The sequence below is a fragment of the Raphanus sativus genome, chromosome 6 (genome assembly GCF_000801105.2).
Source record: "Raphanus sativus cultivar WK10039 chromosome 6, ASM80110v3, whole genome shotgun sequence".
In the NCBI taxonomy this organism is placed as follows: domain Eukaryota; kingdom Viridiplantae; phylum Streptophyta; class Magnoliopsida; order Brassicales; family Brassicaceae; genus Raphanus; species Raphanus sativus.
The window spans coordinates 34,084,397-34,104,448 of record NC_079516.1 but is presented as its reverse complement, the minus strand read 5'-3'; the positions used below and the strand labels follow the sequence as shown (position 1 = coordinate 34,104,448).

The 20,052-nt window shown below is 37.3% G+C and overlaps 1 protein-coding gene and 2 pseudogenes across 1 annotated transcript; 1 reads left to right on the top strand and 2 right to left on the bottom strand.

Moving 5' to 3' along the window:
• Positions 1 to 2,476: 2,476 nt before the first annotated feature.
• LOC108830013 (wall-associated receptor kinase 2-like) lies at positions 2,477 to 4,868 on the bottom strand (annotated as a pseudogene).
• A 523-nt stretch (positions 4,869 to 5,391) lies between these two features.
• On the bottom strand, positions 5,392 to 8,040 carry LOC108830014 (putative wall-associated receptor kinase-like 16). Its single transcript, XM_018603627.2, has 3 exons — positions 7,078 to 8,040; positions 6,797 to 6,997; positions 5,392 to 6,717 (listed from the first exon to the last, which is right to left on the bottom strand). The coding sequence occupies exons 1-3, from the start codon at positions 7,952 to 7,954 to the stop codon at positions 5,525 to 5,527; spliced, it is 2,271 nt and encodes a 756-aa protein (XP_018459129.1). The 5' UTR covers positions 7,955 to 8,040; the 3' UTR covers positions 5,392 to 5,524.
• Positions 8,041 to 13,393: 5,353 nt separating this feature from the next.
• LOC130496167 (uncharacterized) lies at positions 13,394 to 17,374 on the top strand (annotated as a pseudogene).
• Positions 17,375 to 20,052: the final 2,678 nt, after the last annotated feature.

Genomic DNA, 20,052 nt, shown 5'->3' with positions numbered 1-20,052 from the left:
TTTCTCATGCATGCAGCCATACCCCCACTTTATGAGTACAGTTTCTACGTTACCTTTATTACTTTTATAAAAGATAAATACTTGGGTTCACCCCTGTAGAGTGAACCTTTGGGTTCACCCAACCAATAGGATTTCGTTATTTCATATTTAATATCTTTTAAAAAAGGAAACAAAATATTGTCAAGTTTTATTATGTTTTTAAAATAAAAAATAAATATAAAATAATAGTAATCGCAAAAAAAAAATTATATTTAAAATACCGTCAGCAAAACGCTAAACCCTAAAATCTAAACCCTAAATCATAAACCTTAAATCCATGGTAAACCCTTGGATAAATCCTAAATTTTTGGATTTAAAAAAAATGTTTTTAACATAATCAGCAAAACACTAAACCCTAAATCCTAAATACTAAACCCTAAACCCTTGGGTAAATCATAAACCCTTGGATAAATCTTAAACCGTAGGATTTAGAATTTATCCAACTATTTTGGATTTACTAAACCCTAAACCCTTGGGTAAATCATAAACCCTTGGATAAATTCTAAACGATAGGATTTAGAATTTATCCAACAATTTTGGATTTACCAAGGGTTTAAGATTTACCCAAGAGTTTAAGGTTTAGGATTTAGGGTTTAGTGTTTGGCTGACAGTATTAAAAATATATTTTTCTAAAACATATTTTTGTTTGCAATAAATATTAATTTTTATTTTTTACTTTAAAAATATTAATATAATTTGACAATATTTTGTTTCCTTTTTTAAAAGATACTGAATATGAAATAACGAAATTCTATTGGTTGGGTGAATGTTCACTCTAGGGGTGAATCCAAAAATTTCTCTTTATAAAACAGATACAGTTCTCGTAAATAATTACACAGGAGGAAGAAACGCGTACAATTACAGCACCTACATCAGTGAATATGTTAAATTGAGGTTCTTGTTAATAAAGTAGTTTTATTTTTATTTTAAACCAGTTATGTAATTAAATTCAAACTTTAAAATGACAATTGATCATTCATGGATAAACACATGGAGCTTATTGTTTCAGATCTGGTTCTTGCAGATACTAGTTTTAGAACTTCTTCATTTTCTCTTTCTTATTTTTCTTTTATTTATAATTTTTTTTGTGTGTCATAGAAATTCATCTAAGAATCACTGATGTAGATGCTCAGAAGAATAGGTCAGATGATTCTTTTAATTTATTTTGAATGTTTGATTTTTAACACCTTTGGCACAGTTGGAATACTTTTTTTGACTGAATACATGTGGAATATTTTACATTAGAACTAAAATATAGTTGTTTTCGCAGTTTTTTTTTTGCTAAACGTTTTTCAATTGTTTTGCAGTTACTTCAAATATTTTCAGAACCTTTGCAATATTTACTTCTCAAACGGCTCTATCACTTATCTCCTCTTAGAGCACCTCCATTTACAAATTCTGGTTTGGAGTTCTCAAAAAAAAAAAAAAAAAAAAAAAATATATATATATATATATATATAATTGTACTTTATATATGTATTTTGAGAACCTCAGGCCTAGAACTCATCAATGGGGATGCTCGCAAACAATCCAATTAGTCTCCTCTGACATTTGTATATTATATTCTAACTTTGGCTTTGTTTTCTCAATTTGTAGACATGGTTTGATTTTAATGCATACTAGATTTTGACCCACGCTTTTGAAGCGCGGGATATTTTACGATGAAAAATTTTACTAATAATTTAACAAATATTTTGGTAATTTTTAAAGAGTGTGTATTTAAAATATTTTTGTATTTAAATCAGTATTTTTAAATTCAACCCGATTGTGATTATACCGGTTAATCGGAGATCTGACAATTCAATTTATGTTTTTAAAATATTCATATTAAAAAATCACTAAAACCCGAGACTAATCGATTAAACTGATGGATGACCGATATGTAATCTAATTGGATTTAAATTGTAAAAGTTTCATAATTTGTAATCTTATAATCGAAATTTTAAAGTTCACTATTTTGCAATTTATGAAATTATGACGTTTCTACAAAATTTTAAAGAGAAAATGATAGATATAAAATAATTAAGATTAATTATTGTATTATTTGGAAACATTGATAGTAGTATAAAAAATATATTGTTTGGAAACATTGATAGTAGTATGAAGAAATAAGTATATTGTTTGGAAACATTGATAGTATTATAAAGAAATAAGTATATTGTTTGGAAACATGGATAGTAGTATAAAGAAAAGAACATTAGTGATTTAATGTATGTTTAACTATAAAGTATAAATGTGTATTTAATTTAAAAACTTACAAAATAAATGTTAGGTCCAACAGAATGTTTCTGTTTTAATAAGATAGATCCTTAGGAGTTCTTGTACTATTGATATCTCGGATCACTTATTTGGTTTTAGTTACCTAATTTACGTATATTTGATCTTTTACTAAAATGATCTGTATATTCTCGTTTCTTATATACATCACACCAAGCAATAAAGAAGAATCAGGGTTGTACTTAAGATGAAAGTTGTACTGAAGGCCCTTTTAAGAATATAAGGGTATCGGTTAGCATCCAATTTTAAGGGTAAAGTTTTAAATGATAACCCTTTCAACTAATTTTTAATTGGAAGAAATGTTTTGCTAGAAATGTCATATTTGATACTCTAGTCATCAGTCTTGTACACTCAACAGCAATTCTTGCAACTTCTTGTATCTCCTTCTGATTATCCTCATTCATTACTAGACCGTCAATAATCTCATGCAACCTTTTCTCTTTTATAGCAGAAGAAAAGTAACTCACAAGATGTTTTGAGGTCTGTGGCCTATCAAAGCACAAAGCCTTTTGACCTGAGAGAAGTTCCATGAGGACTACCCCGAAGCTATAAACATCGCTCTTTTCATTCAGCAAACCTGTGTTGTAGTATTCTGGGTCTAAGTAGCCTAGAGTTCCTTGCACCATAGTTGTGAGCTGCTCTTTATCTATGGGTATGAGTCTTGAAGCACCAAAGTCAGCTACTTTTGCAGTTAAGTTTTCATCCAGGAGGATATTAGCCGTCTTGACATCTCTGTGGATGATTGGAATAGAAGCAGAGGAGTGAAGATAAGCAAGAGTTCCAGCAATTTCCACTGCTATCCTAAGGCGGTGATCCCATGTAAGAGATGAATCAGACATGGAACCATGCAAGTGATCAAAAAGTGTACCACTGTTAATGAACTCATACACCAGCAAGGGAACTTCAGTCTCTAGACAGCAGCCCAAGAGCTTGACCACGTTCCTATGGTTGATTTGTGAAAGCACAAGCACTTCGTTGATGAACTGCTCTACTTGGCTGCTGTTTCCAAGCCTAGCTTTCTTTATAGCAACTATGGAATTGTCTGGCAATATTCCTTTGTAGACTGTTCCTTGGCCTCCCTGGCCTAGGATTCTGCTTTCATCATAACCATTAGTTGCTTCCTTCATGCCTTCCTCAGTAAAGATCTTGACCTCAACATTTGATGGCCCTGCTCCTAAGAGTCTCTGTCTCAACATGTCACCACCATTTTGCTCAAAGAAGTGCTTTCGCAGCTCAGTATTTTCCTGTGCTTCATTTTCTTTTGTACACAGATAACCACAAGTAGGATGACTAAGAAGCCGATGGTTGTTCCTGATCACATAAAACATAAAAATTACTAATTACAGTAAGTTTTTTTTCAGAAAAATAAATACTCTAGTACAAGTGAGGGGCACTAGGGAGCTTACCAAGAAAAATTTGAGTCCATCCATAATATTGCCTTTACGCATGCAGCTATTGGTGGTGGCATTTAAGTTGAAGCCGGACGGGCAAGTACAAAGGAAGTGTCCCATGGTGTTTACACAGTTGCTGGAATCTGAACAGTTATGTCTGTGGTTGTGGATAGTACTATTAGTAGTACACTCATTGATATCTGGTAATAAGAAATGTATCAGGAAAAAAATAAAATCAACTCTCAAAAGCATAAATAAAGAAAAAAGATATACAATCTAAAGTACCTTGGCAACCGTTCTCATTTGAAAGGTATGGATTCCCATCAAACCCTTCCTTACATTTGCAGATGTAACCGGTTCCACGGACAGAGTTGGAACATACACTGTTCCAGCCGCATATGTTTGCGCTTCCAACTTGCTGACATGAATGTTTACCAATAGACCAATCCAATACCACAGGAAACCTTGTGATATTCCTCAGATTCATAAGATCTTCTGAAGATCTGAAGTTAAACATACCATCTTCTACTAGAAAGGCGTAGCTGCAAGGGTTGAAGCTATGAACAGAAGTATGGTTCGAAAAGCTGTATGGCCTTACTCTGAAGTAGTTGCTCCTTCTAGGAAGAGAAGTCTGGCAGCAACCTCCACCAGAACATGATCCATTTGTCTCCCTAGGAGAGTTACATGTTGACATGCATCCAACTGAGTAACTTCGTTAGTGTTGAGAAACGCGTAAGTGTTACATCCCACTGCAGTGAATCTGTTCTTGTCGGAGAATGTTACGTTACCAAGCCTAGTCCACCGGTTACTGCGACCAGTCTGGTTCCCTTGGCTATTGTAACAAACATAGGATCTGGTAACCAGGACGCGTAGCTCGCCGCTGGGAGTGATGTTGATCACTTCATTGCCGCCAAAGATTAGCTTATTTGTTTCGTTGCATGTGAGTTTGAAACTATTATCGCCGGGATAGTAACAGCCTTGAGAAGTGCCAAAAGGGTACTCGATTGAGACGTTGCCACATTTAGTTTGGCAACCTGACAATGATTGGCTCTTGACCAGCTTTGTATAAGCGAGAAAGAAAATGGCTATCAATAACAGATCATAAATCTTCATCTTCTCCCTCTCTTTGATCTTTTTTTCTATAACTTTGAACCTCTTTTAAGGTTTATTCTTTTTGAAGTCTATTTCTTATAGGCAATAAACCTCAAGTTTTGAGATGTTTTATTGACTCATTTTGGCAGAACATTATTCCACAGTCAGCTACTCAAACAAGACCATGTCAATGTAAAGCAAGGAGCCAAGGAGGACCTCAAACTAGCCCATATATTATATCCCAACATCTACATCTGCTACAGTTTAACAATGTGACTTATTTTTGCAATGATTTACGACGGTTGGTAGTTGCAAGGAATCTTCTAATGAGAAGAAATGGTAAAGATTCAGACAATATATATGCTTTTATTAATTATTAAACAGAGAAACCCTTTGATAATTTAAAATGATTAATTAAAATAATATATTCTAATTAATATATTCTTCAAGTATAAAGTTTTTCTTACTTAGTGAAGAATGAAGATGTGTAGGAAGGCTCATGATCACAACATGTGGGATTAGAAGCAATTAAATAAGACATGTGGAGACATTACTCAAATGTATTATTCTTATAGTGAAGTGTACAAATATTAATGAAGGAGAGTTATAAACATACTGATTGATGACCTGAAGATCAAGAATCTATCAAGCACAAAGGTTTAAATGTTTGGTATAAAAAAGAAGATATAAGAAACTTGATCAGGTTCCAAGGGAGTGTGGCCTAATCAGCGGCCAGCTTCAATGTCCAATATTGCTACATTCTTGATGGTGTCATAGCCAGTGCTACTGGTTTCACCTTGTGCTGATAAGATCCCTAAACCAACCAAGTGCTCAGTCTCCTTTGGCTCAGGATAGTTATCCGACCACTGATGTTTGGTCTTAGTGGCTCTCAGGCCCTCAAGCTCTGCAGCTACTTCCCTCATCTTTGGCCTTTCCTCTCCCGTCACCCTTGTACACTCAACAGCAACTCTTGCAGCTTCCTGGATCTCCTTCTGGTTCCTCTCATTCATCACTTGCCCATCAATAACCTCGTGCAACCTATTCTCTTTTGTGGCAGAAGCAAAGTAACTCACCAAATGTTTTGAGTACTGTGGCCTATCAAAGCACAATGCCTTTTGGCCTGTGAGAAGTTCCATGAGGACCACTCCAAAGCTATAAACATCACTCTTTTCATTTAGCAACCCTGTGTTGTAGTATTCTGGGTCTAGGTAACCTAGAGTCCCCTGCACCATAGTTGTGAGCTGCTCTTTATCCATCGGTATCAATCTTGAAGCACCAAAGTCAGCTACTTTTGCTGTTAAGTTCTCATCCAATAGAATATTAGCAGTCTTGACATCACGGTGGATGATTGGAATAGAAGCAGAGGAGTGAAGATAAGCAAGAGTTCCAGCAATCTCCACTGCTATCCTCAACCGGTGTTCCCACGTAAGGGAAGAATCAAACAAGGAACCGTGCAAGTGATCGAAAAGAGTGCCACTGTTAATGAACTCATAGACCAGCAAAGGAACTTCAGTCTCAAGACAGCAACCCAAGAGCTTGACAACATTCCTATGGTTGATTTGTGAAAGCACAAGCACTTCGTTGATGAACTGCTCTACTTGGCTGCTGTCTCCAAGCCTAGCTTTCTTTATAGCAACTACCGAGTTGTCTGGCAGTATCCCTTTGTAGACTGTTCCTTGGCCTCCCTGGCCCAAGATTCTGCTATCGTCATAATCACTAGTTGCTTCCTTCATGCCTTCCTCAGTAAAGATCTTGACATCAACGTTTGATGGCCCTGCTCCTGAGAGTCGCTGTATCAACATGCCGCCACCGTTTTGCTCAAAGAAGCGTTGACGGAGCTCGACGTTTTTCTTGTGCTTCATCCTCTGCTGTATATAAGTAACCACAAGCAGAATGCACAAGAAGCCAATGGTTGTTCCTAATCACAATGACACATATATGATTAGAGCGAGTTGTTGTAGAGAATAAAGAATCCCAAACCAGTTAGGGAAGCTTACCAAGAAAAATCTGAGCCCATTCATAGTCTGTTGAACCTAAGTCAGGCTTCTCGTTAATCTCGGTAAGACGGCAGCCCATAGTAACGTTTTCTAAGTGGTAACCAGTTTTGCAAGGACATAGGAAGCTTCCGTCCGTGTTATTACAGATCTTGTTATCTGTACAGTTATGTTTATGGGTAGTACTAGTACACTCATCGATGTCTGGCAAGATACAAACACAGAAACTGTATATAAGCCAAAAAAACACCTAAGAAAAAAAAAAAGAAAAAAAGTTTATGTACCTTTGCAACCGTCTATCAGATATGGATTCCCATAGTAACCAGGTTCACATTTGCAGACATAACCGGTTCTGACAGTAGAGTTAGAACATATACTGTTTTTAACACTGCACAAGATTGATCTGTTTCCAACTTGATTACATGTCTCTCCTCCAATAGACCAATCTAACACCACAGGTAACTTCATAGTCTGAAGATAAGTATAATCTACCAATCCTTTATCATCTAACTTTAACTTTGGATCTTCAATATCATTGAACTTAAACTTTCCATCTTCAACAACAAAGGCGTACACGCAACGACTGCTAAAGGGACGCACAGAACTGCCGTTGGTAAAGCGATTTGGGCTGACTAGGTACCAACTGCTCCCTGCAGCAACGGGGTTTTGGCAGCAACCTTCACCATTACATTCTCTGTTTGTTACAAGTTGTTCACTTTCACATACCGATATGCATCCGAATGAGCTTTTCCGAGTTCCATTAGTTGACGCAAAAGCATAAGTGTTGCAGCCTACTGCAAAAAGGGTGTTGTTGTCGGAGAGAGTAAAATTTCCAAGCCCATCGTTGTAGTAGGCAACGCCTTTTTCTAGAAGTCCTTGTTCGTTGTAGCAAGCGAAAGATGGAGGAACCATGATGCTTATCTGGCTGCTGTGAGAAATGTTGACCACAGCCAAGCCATTAAAGGATAATAACTTAGTAGTCTCGTCACATGTGAGTTTGAAATCCTCGTCATGGTAACAATCTGGAGTTGTGCCAAAAGGGAACTCAATTGTAACATCTCCACATTTTTTTAGGCAATCGGGCTTGGTTTGACCCTTGATGGGTTGTGTACAAGAAAGGGAGAAAATAGCCACCAAGAACAGATACTCCTGCAACTTCATCTTCTTTGTTTCTTTGTTCTCTCTCAAGCTTATTCTAAGAAGAAAAGGTAGAGGGGTCTTAAAGATGATCCGTTTGCCTTCTTAGCAGACCAATTCATATTTTTTTCTACTTCAGCCAAGACTTTTCTACTTGTATGTTGGTCAAGGGAAGACAATGTCAGTGTAATACAAGTTCGTGTTAAGACATGCCATATAATAACTTCTAACAAGAAAGGAAAAGTTCATTTGTCAACTTGAGTCTCTATCAAAATAATTTTTATTTTCTTCCTACATTAATTGAATAATGGGATTCGAAACTGGACTTTGTTGTGTTAATGCACCTCTGGAAACTTTCTTCCTAATCATAACATGTTCTGTGTTTTCTTTTTTAATGTTTTAAGTGTTTTCTTTTTTGAAGCTGAATTTACCTGAAGTTAAGACAGCAGCACTGCAGGCTGTTCATGACTTTATTCCTCAGCACAAGTGGTGATGTTCTCTTATTTTCCCTCTTCTTCCTCTTGAAAGGGACCCTTAATGTCTGAAGATTCTGTTAGGAGATCACATACTCTGTGTAAATAAATATTCTGGTTCATTTTTGCATCAACAATGCCCATAAATATAAACATATACACCAATCCAATCCATAGAATAGACTTCCCTACCTTTTGTTAGAAATATCTTTGCATTCAAGATTCTTCTGAGACAAATCCAACTGAAAGATTGTCGAGTAAGATATGATTCCAAAGTATTAACTGCCTAAGGTTATCTGGATCCAAGTCCAACCAAAAACAAGAAATGAAATATTTGTTACATTCGGACAAATGTATTAATATGTCAGAGATAATACAGCAGAATGATGAAAATAACCTTAACCAGTTGAAGATTACTTCAAGCGTTAAGGCTAACATGAAGGAAGTGAGCGAGATGTGCTTACACTAAACAATCCTTTCTCTCAAACTTCATCACTGAATGCAACCACAACAGTCTCGAGACTGTTTCAATCAAAGCACAAAACAATTCTTCATTAACCTATATACCAAAATGAAGCCAGTTTCGTTATAACTCAACACCCAATGCCCTTTGTTTCAGCTCCAATCATTCTCCATTCGCATTCTCTCGAGTTCTTGATCTCTTCTCTTACTAAAAATCTCCCACCTAAATCTCTGTTTCTCCAGTTCCAGCAATCCAACTGCAGAGTCCGAGACTCGATCCACTGCTTATTCATCAAACCTGCTCTCTCACTCTTTGCCCCACCTTGAGGAAAAAGCATTTGAGCCAAAGAGAGCTAATTGCATTGGTCAACATCTTCATTGCTATTGGATATCTCTAGCCTTCTTCAAAGCACCACCACCTATGTAATGAACTCATCTACACTCAATCCTGCTTCTCCATCATGATCATCTCTGTTTCTAAGCGTGAACGCTGCAAAGCAAGTTCATGAGGCAAATGCAACCTGTTCCCATTGTTTGGATGGAACTCGTGACTTTTCTTAACATCATCCTTGTCTTCTTTTTTTATCATTCAAGTAACCAATAGAATCCAAAAGCTTAGGATTCTCAACAAGTTCCCCTTACCAAGCATATCATTAAGCTTCTTATACCGTTAGTTCAAATCATTAAACTTTATCCTTACACTGCTGAGGAGAAACATCTCAGACATTAACTTTAACCGCAAACGTTCACCTATATATATATATGTATAAGACACCGCGGTTATCAATAACTTCACCATCTTATGGGTCCACTTCACTCGATGCAGTGGAGACCCCTTTAGTTGACTTGTCAACGCCACCACCTTCCTCATCGAAACTTGGCTACTCACTCTGTTCTTATCTCTTTTCACTGTACGCAACCGCTGTGCCACAGCGACGCACGCACACTTGTCAAGACGAGAAGACCGACACGCGCGACGACCACTCGGACCTTGAGGCACGCCGACGAGAGAAGACGGAGTGAGACTTCTCCCATGATTGATTTTCAAGTTTCAAAGGGCGAGGGCGGGTATATTTTTATTTTACTTTTTCTAAAAAAATTAACCTTTATAGTTTTGTTATTTTTAATAATTATATCTGTGTTTAATATTTTAATATAACTTTTTGTAACGATATTAAGTATGTTAGGTTGCATAACTATACACTTATGCCATCTATATTTAGAAATTATTTTTTAAATTTATTTCTAAAATTTGTAACATATTTTATTTACTTAATAGTTACCTAACATAATTATTAAGAATATTCGTACCCATAAAAATGAATCGTAGTCGACCCGAAAATCAAAGTCTCACTATCTATTATATCTGGCATATACATTCAGATGGTTTTTAAAGTGTTATATCCGAAAACCAATATAAAATCTAACCTGAATCGAAAACCTGACAACTTTTTTTGAAAAATGTTTGATTTTTTTAAATATATTTTGTTATATATATGTATATATATATATATGTGTGTGTGTGTGTGTAAATGAGTTAATATGATCTTTACTAACTTTAAGTAAAATTACATTTAATAATTATTTTTAATCGAATAACCTATTTAAAATTCATAAAATATAATTTTTATGAATAACACTTCTATAATAATATCAGCTGATCATTTTCCTAATTTTATAAACCCGTTATATTTTTTTTACATATGTTTTCAGAAATTTATTTTTATATTTGTATCTTTCTTTGTAATCATATATAACTTTTTGATAATCATATTTGTGTTTTTATTTGTATTCATATTTTAAAATGATTAGTAAGAAGTTTTGATAATTATATTGGATTTATCATATTGCATAAATATACATTTGTGGCAAATTCATTTAATACAACAATGCTCCCTGAATGTTTTTGTTTATTAAATAAATACTCAAAAAATAAAAAATGAAGATGATTATGTTTGGTGAATTGGGTAGGTAACGGTATTTAAGATGATTACGTTATTTTTTTTTTGAGCAAGATGATTATTAAGTTATTATCTCCCACTATTTGCATCTTTATTTAATTTTTTTTATATTTGATTAAATAAGATATATATCAGTTACAAAAAGTAGCCACCGATAATTAGGCAATATGAGTGGTGGTTACATCCACAATCTATATTTCAGTTTAGATGCAGTTATACTAAAAAAGTATGTATCATTAAAATTTTAAATTGGACATAACCCATATCAACTGGTCATGTTGAAGAATTAATAGAATAGATTTCTTTTTTTTAACATTAGATTCTAATTTTATTTGCATGAATGAATTTGATTCCGATATAAACACACAAAAGTATCTTTCATACAATTAAGGGTTTGACCGGTTTAAATTTAAATAGTTGCGGTTGCAGGTACGAGAATTTGCGGTTTCAAGCGTTATGTAGCGCTTTGTATGACTGGTATAACGTTTAAAAATTGTTATGTTTGCGGAATATTTGTGACTAGTTGATTATGAGATATTGCAGCAGTTTAGTAATAAATTACTAATATAAACATATTATAACATTATAAAATGTATAAAAACATACTATTGTGATTAAATATAATAATTATTAATATAATATGATTATGATAATATTATGTTTATTTATTTTAATTAGTTGAAAGTTATAATTTTAATATTTTTGAAGATTTATATTAAAACTTTTAAAAGAATATTTTGTTTCGTTTTATATATGTGTGTATCTTTATATATGTATGTATACTAATTTTTAATTTTTAAAATAATTCTAATGAATAGCTAGTTTAAAGTTTTTATGAAATAAACTATGATATTGTTTGTGAATTTAAATTAATATATAAAATGTGTATATAATTTTATTTATAACATTTCCATTTTTAGTTTTTAATTTCAAAATATTTAGAAAAAATAATTTTACTTTTTCACCTGCAAACGTTAGTTGGAACCAGCTTTTGATTTTAAAAGGCTCAGAACGGTTTGAAACGATTTATATTTATTTGTATAATTGTTTTGAAACACTATCAAACGCTACCAACCGCAACAGCTGCATTTGCGGAAAGTAGCGTGAAAACCAGAAGACCCTAAATGGGCCAAGGCGTTTATCAACAAACCCAAAATCTAAATCAAACCCAAATAATAAAAGACCAAAATTCGATCTGAATCATTTCTATTATTTAAAGAGAAGTAAATTTTAAAAGGGAGAATTGCCAAGTATGACTCAAAACTTGGAGTCAAACCCAAAAGAATACCCCAATTTGGGTCAAAGGCAAAAGTAACCTAAAAGGCTATTGAAATTACAACTATCTCCTTGTGAACAAAAAAAAACGGATTTTTCTTTACGTTTATACCCCTCGCAAGTCGTCTGTTTAGACGACTTGAAAATAAATCGTCCAGACGACTTAACTTAAAGTCGTCTGGATAGTTATTCTTAAACATAATTTAAAAATTTTGTAAAAAATATTTTGATAAGTGAAAAATTGGAATTATGTAATTAACATATGTCTTAAAAGATATAAATTAATATATAACAAATTTCAATTGTTTTCAGCCCAGATGAGTGAAAGTAGTGAGTCATGATATTCTTTAGTTTATGTTTCATCAACATATGTTGTAGTATTGTATGTGTTCTTAGGGTTAGATTTTGGAAAGCATTAAAACCGTTTTTGAAAATTTTTAAAATTACCTAAGCGCGTTCATTTCTGTGTATAGTAAACACTATTGAAGTATAATTTGATTTTATAACGTGGTTAGTAAGTTAATTTAGTCATTTTAGTTTAGGGGTTCATTTTAGGGTCTGGGACGACTTAATATTTAGTCTTCTGTGCACAGACGACTAAATATTAGGTCGTCTGATGTACATTATCAGCCAGAATAAGTCGTCTAAACCGGACCAAACCTTAAAGTTTACCAATGTACTTTTAAAGCTAACCGGATTATTTACCCAATATATAAAGTGATTTTTTTTTTGTTTCATTTTCCGCAAAATTCAGAAACCTTAACAGTTCTCTCTCACTGGCGATATCAAAGGCGATTCGAATTCCCACTATTTCCGAACAAACCATTGTTCTCAACGTCGGCTATCTATCTCACTTCATTCTCACCGTTGTCGCCGCAGCTTCTTCTAACCCTAGCGCCGCCGATTCCTCTAAACTCTAGCGCCCCCGCTTCCACTATTTCCGAACAAACTGTCGCCCTCGCCACCGTGCTCACCAACGTTCTCACCGCCGCTTCCTCTAAACACTAGCTAGCACCGCTGCTTCTTCTAAACCCTAGCGCCGCCGCTTCTTCTCTGTAAACCGTAGCGCCATTTCTCTGTAAACCCTAACGCCGGTAAGTCATCAATCTCGAGGAAAAGATGAACATAAAACGTTGTCTCTATCAATTTACTCATTCTCACCGTTTCACGTTTATTTTTTCAGATCTATAACCACAATGACGAGTATTCCAACTCCTTCTGCGACTAATCAGGTCCGCTTGAAAATTTTCTACTGGAAGACTTGTAAGTAAGTCGTCTGGAAATTCTTCCAACTGGACGACTTAGTAGACGACTTAAATATAAGTCGTCCATTTGTAAGACTTTTCAGACGACTTAAATATAAGTCGTCAACTAAGTCGTCCAGTTGGACGACTTTCCAGACGACTTATATTAAAGTCGTCTACTAAGTCGTCTGGAGTAACAATTAAGGCGTGATTGATTTAGCTTGTGTTCTGACTTCTATTGTTGTCTTTGATTATTTTGCAGACAAAAATGATGGATATTCCAGAACTCCCCCGTAGGTTATACACATTAGGGGAAGAGCCAGAACCCCAGCATAGCATTTCGTATCATACGGATAACAACAGGTTGCATACTGCTCTTAGGGAAGCTCTCACTGATGATGAATTTGAAGAGCTCAAGAGGTCGAAATTGGGAGTTTTCATCAAGTTCAAGGAGCAGGGATTTGGTTGGGCTTCAAGGCTGGTTCACCACATGCTCTGTTTAAAGCTGGACATTAAGAAGAAGTATGAGATGCGGTCTCTCGTTGGTCCAGAACCTGTGAGGTTTTCACTGTTAGAGTTTAAAAACCTCACTCGTCTAAACTGCGAGTACATCGAGGACCTTGAGACACCAAAATGTGAAGTTACCCCAGAGATGGTTTCTTTCTGGGGGATGATGGGAGTTCATCTGGAAGCTGGGCCAACTACTGATCAGATAATAGCAGCACTGAAGAGATGCGGGGATTGGTCCACGGAAGATCGCAAGCGGCTCGCGTACCTTTCCATCTTCACTGGATTCATTGAAGGGAGAAAGTTTCAACCGCTACACGATCTACTCTGGCAAGGCTAGTGATGGATTTAGAACGGTTTGAGAATTATCCATGGGGGAGAGTCGCGTTTAAGGTGCTGATGGACTCTTTGTGGAACAAAGAGATTACTGGCTGTTACACCGTGGATGGGTTTATACAAGTTCTTCAGGTCTGGGCGTACACAGCTCTGCCGGGAATGGGTGCTAGTATTGGTAGTCCCAGATTAAACAGTCCGCTTCCACCGCTTCCACCGATTCTGGCTTACGAGGGCATCAGAGGCCGCAGATTCATGAAAGCTGCTATCTTGAGTCAGGTACCTTTCCATCTTCACTTAATTAAGTTGTCTGGAAAGTCTTCCAGCTGGACGACTTATTATAAGTCGTCTGGAAGGTCTTCCAGCTGGACGACTTAGTAGACGACTTATAATAAGTCGTCTGGAAGGTCTTCCAGCTGGACGACTTAGTAGACGACTTATAATAAGTCGTCTGGAAGGTCTTCCAGCTGGACGACTTAGTAGACGACTTATAATAAGTCGTCTGGAAGGTCGTCCAGCTGGACGACTTAGTAGATGACTTATAATTAAGTCGTCTATTTAGTATTTTGTTTCAAATATCTAACTCGATTCTTCTTCTATTTACTGCAGACCCGCGTGATCAACTTTGTTGAGAAGGACATTAGTGAAATGTGCCCAAAATGGGACTCTGAGGTTGAGGACGTGCCCGCGGAGAACATCATTAAAGTCATGTATGATCGGAGACCGTGGAAGTGGACCATGGATTGCTGGGAAGTCACTGGTACAAAACCTAAGGTTGTGACTCCATCGAAAAGAGCCAAAGAGATGGTTGTGGTGGAGGTGGAGGAGGAGGAGGAAGACAATCAGAGACCTCGGAAGAAAGCTCGTAAAGAGGCTCCTAAAGAGGCTCCTAAAGAGGCTAGAGAAGAGGCTAGAGAAGAGGCTAGTTGGGTGACCAGAGAGGAGTTGGAAAGTATGTTCAACTCCTACACCTCTAACGTAGTTGACATGATGAAAGATGGGTTTAAGAAGTGCGTCAGGGAGATTAGGAAGATGTCCGATAGATTGGAAGCTGTGGAGAAGAAGGTTGGTGTCACCAATCAGGCTACCCCTACACCTCTAACCAAAGATGCTACCCCTCAAGCCAAAGAAACCGAGGTTAGTAACAAACAGCCTACCCCTCAAGCCACAGAAACCGGGGTTAGTAACAAACAGGCTACCCCTACACCTCTAACCAAACAGGCTACCCCTCAAGCCAAAGAAACCGGGGTTAGTAACAAACAGCATAACCCTCAAGCCACAGAAACCGGAGTTAGTAACAAACAGGCTACCCCTACACCTCAAACCAATCAGCCTACTCCTCAAAAGGATCAGCCTACACTTCAAACCAATCATCCTACTCCTTAAACCAGACAGCCTACTCCTCAAAAGGCAAAGCCTACTCCTCAAAAGAAACAGCCTTTTCCTCAAACGAAACAGCCTACTCCTCAAAAGAAACAGCCTTCTCCTCTGCCCAAAGAGGTTAGTATCAAATCCTCTCCCAACAAGAATTAAGTCGTCCAGGGTCTTCTAGTTGTCCAGACGACTTAAATAAAAGTTGTCTGGACGACTAGTTGTCTGTGGTCAACTAGTCGTCCAGACAACTTTTATTTAAGTCGTCCAGGGTTAATTTGTGTGCAACTTTTATTGCAGAGATTGTTGCCGGAGGATACAGCAGATGAGGCGATCTCGGTATATAAGATCTTGCCGGAGGATAAAGCAGATGGTGTCACCTCCAAAGAGATTGTTCCTCTCACTTCCACTGACCAACCGAGCTTCGCTTTCAACGATCAACAACCGAGCTTCGCTTCCACCGATCCAAGCGTTCCAGTTTCAGAACCGAGCCTGGTTGTATTGGACAAAACAGCTCCCACTGCTTCTGTGCGTGCAAGGAGTGAACGAACGAAGAAACCTGCTCCCACGCAGATATCTCCTTATACGGCAGAGAGAAAGAAACTCCTTAGAGTGGCAAAGTATAATCCATTTCCCACACTAAACAGACCTAAGTTGAAGGAGCTCGCTGATTGGTTGAAAACTGATCCGTAAGTGATTGCTTTACCCATAATAGCTTGATTTAGTCTACCAAAACTGATTGCTTTTTTGTTTGCAGTCATTATTTCACTAAGCAAGAGGACAAACCACGTACATCACCAACTTGGTGGTATCACATCCTCCGGACACCCAAAGGATGGCTGGAAGACGTAGTAAGTCTTCTGCTTATCTTTAAGTCGTCTGGTAACTTGTCTTTGTATAGATTTGTAAATATCTAAGTCGTCTGGAAGGTTTTCCAGCTGGACGACTTACCAATAAGTCGTCTGGAAGGTTTTCCAGCTGGACGACTTACCAATAAGTCGTCTGGAAGGTTTTCCAGCTGGACGACTTACAAATAAGTCGTCTGGTAGGTTTGGACGACTTAGATAAAAGTCGTCTGGAAGGTTCTAACTTGTATTATTTTATATGCAGCATATAGATGCTTGGATTAATGTGCTGAGGCAGAGGTATCAGGAGAACCCACAAGTTTTCCGGAGCGAGCGAATGTGCTTCCTGGATCACAACTTTTCCCAGTCTTGGAGAGACCAGTATCTGTTCTTCAAAGCATCGGAACCTGATCACAAAGGTTTAGGAAGAATGCTACCTGGTGGGGCTTCGAGTTTTTATGACGGATCAATGCCTTCATTTTGCCAATCAAACAAGAAGTGGGGGGAGGACATTGATGATATCTATGCGCCAGTGAACTTGGACAACAAACATTGGGTTGCTATTTGGATATCAATCCCTAACAGGCACATAGTCGTCTGGGACAGCATACCTACATGTACCATACCAGAAGCATGAGATGAGATAATGGAGCCTTTTCTCGAGATGGTCCCTTATCTGCTTGTTGAGTGCGCAGACACCGACGAAGGAAGGGTCAAATACGGGTTGGAGCGATACACATATGAGAGACGGCTGAAAGATGTACCCACGGCCAACAATGGTGATTGTGGCGTGTACGCTCTATAGTACATTGAATGTCATGCTCTTGGGGTCCCCTTTAGCCCTAAAGATATTGCTAGGTCCAATGTGAAGAATATGAGGGATAATATGGCGGTGGTTATATGGACGGAGCTTGTTGATCATCATTTGAAAGATAATGAGGATGGTGATATGTTCGTGGGCATGTATGATTAGATTTGTGTATGGCTTTGAACTTGTCTTTGTATAGATTTTCTAACTTGTGTATGATTTGTGTATTTGTATTTGAACTTGTCGTTGTATAGATTTTCTAACTTGTGTATGATTTATTTGAACTTGTCTTTGTATAGATTTGTAAATATATAAGTCGTCTGGTAGGTTTGGACGACTAACAAATAAGTCGTCTGGAAGGTTTTCCAGCTGGACGACTTACAAATAAGTCGTCTGGAAGGTTTTCCAGCTGGACTATTTACAAATAAGTCATCTGGAAGGTTTTCCAGCTGGACGACTTACAAAAAAGTCGTCTGGAAGGTTTTCCAGCTGGACGACTTACAAATAAGTCGTCTGGAAGGTTTTCCAGCTGGACGACTTACAAATAAGTCGTCTGGTAGGTTTGGACGACTTACAAATAAGGTAATCTAAAAATAGTAGAAGGTAGTCTAAAAATAAAATACACTGGACGATTTAGTAAAAGGTCGTCTAAAAAAAATACACTTGAAGGGATAGTAAAAGGTAGTCTAAAAATAAAATACACTGGACGACTTAGTAAAAGGTCGTCTAAAAAAAATACACTTGAAGGGATAGTAGAAGGTAGTCTAAAAATAAAATACACTGGACGACTTAGTAAAAGGCCGTCTAAGAAAAAAATACACTTGAAGGGATAGTAGAAGGTAGTCTAAAAATAAAATACACTGGACGACTTAGTAAAAGGTCGTCTAAAAAAAATACACTTGAAGGGATAGTAGAAGGTAGTCTAAAAATAAAATACACTGGACGACTTAGTAAAAGGTCGTCTAAAAAAATACACTTGAAGGGATAGTAGAAGGTCTTCTGGACGACTTACTTGAAGGTTATCTGGTAGACGAAACACTGGACGACTTAACAATTAGTCGTCTGGACGGGTAATCAAGACTGGACGACTTAAATTTAGGTCGTCTGGACAACTAGTCAACTGGTTGTGTACATTGTGGTTTCGTATGGCCAGTTTCCTTGCAGTTTGAGCATCTCCGTGCCCTGTGTTTCTTCCTGGGTTTGTGTCCTCTCATCCTAGATATCTCCAACCAAGATTGCCATCTTGATTTCTTCTGTCTCCCCGGACCACGCTTTACGTCTGGAGGAAAGCATTCTCGTTCCTCAATATGTTGTGACACGATAGGATATATATTCTCTGAGTATCGTGCATACAGATGATTCTTTGAGTAAAGTGGACATACAAGTGTGGAGATATGCAAACCAGCATGTGTTCCAGCAGCTATAGCATGAGAGCAAGGTATTTTCTCCACTCCATAGACATCACAATCACACTTTACATGTTCCAAATCAACCACACAGTCCATTTTGCCACCTTTGACAAAGAAACGCCATCCATCAATTGGTTCGACCATCATCGTATCTGCTATCTCTGATCGAACAGCAAGCAAGTATTCAACACCCCGGCTATGTTCAGTTGGGAGACTCAAAGCATCTTGTCTCCTTTTCCAATACCATTTTCCTAACTTCTGCCTTATGAACTCCAACAGGAACGGAATCGGAAATCCTCTTGCTTGCTTCAGTGCGGAATTAATAGATTCAGCGATGTTGCTTGTTTTTATGTTGAACATGTTCCCCTTACAATAAACCCTTGGCCATAGCCTGGCGTCGGCCTTCTCCAAATACGTTGCAAGTTCCGGGTTTGCACTCCGTATCTCAGCCATGTACCGGTCAAAATCGTAAACCGTGTGCGCATAAGCAGCCTCTTTCACCATGTACATGAGATGTTTTCCTTTAAACTTTTTGACAATGTTATCTTGAAGGTGATAATAACATATTCCTCGGGTTGCCCAAGGAAACACCTTCTCACACGCACTTTTAATGGCCGCGTGCCGGCCGGAGACTATCACCAGAGGCTTGTCATGAGATATACAACTAGCTAATTTTGTGAAAAACCATTCCCAAGAAGGTTCATCTTCAGCATCCACGATCCCAAAAGCCAATGGGAATATCTGAAAATTGCCATCTTGTGCAGCTGCAACTAACATAACACCTCCATACTTTCCACTTAGGTGAGTTTCATCCACCACAATGACCCTTCTCTGATACTTAAAACCTTTGATAGAAGCTCCAAAAGAGAGAAATAGATACTTAAATCTTTTCATAGAATCAAGTTCTATAGCCGTGATAGAATCAGGATTTGCAATGGAGATTTGCTCGAGATATGAAGGCAGACGCGAATACCCTTCTTCTGCTGATCCTCTCACTAATTTTTGTGCATATAACAGTGCTCTGTATGAAGTGGTGTAATCAAGCGTCATGCTAAACATGTTCCTCATTGCATCAGTGATATGCTGTGGAGTTATCCCATCAATGATTTCAACACGATCAATGAAAAGACTACCAACATACTTTGGAGTACAGTGTCTCCGCTGAGCGATTCGGTCTCCAATTGAGCATAAATGTTTTTCCACATACTTTGTTACCCAAAACGTGTTTGGCCCATGTTTCACACTCGCTCTGATCTTCCATCCACAACCGCTAACCCGACATGTTGCCACAAGGAGAGTTTTTGATGATTTGTATATTCTGAAAGAAAACTTACCCCTCACTGCTGTCAACCGCAGCTCTGAAAGCAGTGCATCCTTGCTAACAAAACTCTGGTTGACATAGATGCTGGTACAATCCGATTTTCCTCCTTCAAT

Bases quoted from the DNA above. Each gene is read 5' to 3' on its own strand.
- LOC108830014 (XM_018603627.2), bottom strand. From the start codon at position 7,954: ATGAAGTTGCAGGAGTATCTGTTCTTGGTGGCTATTTTCTCCCTTTCT. The intron at 6,998-7,077 runs GTACATAAACTT...GTATCTTGCCAG, and splicing joins TCTGATAGACGGTTGCAAAG to ACATCGATGAGTGTACTAGT. The intron at 6,718-6,796 runs GTAAGCTTCCCT...CATTGTGATTAG, and splicing joins ATGGGCTCAGATTTTTCTTG to GAACAACCATTGGCTTCTTG.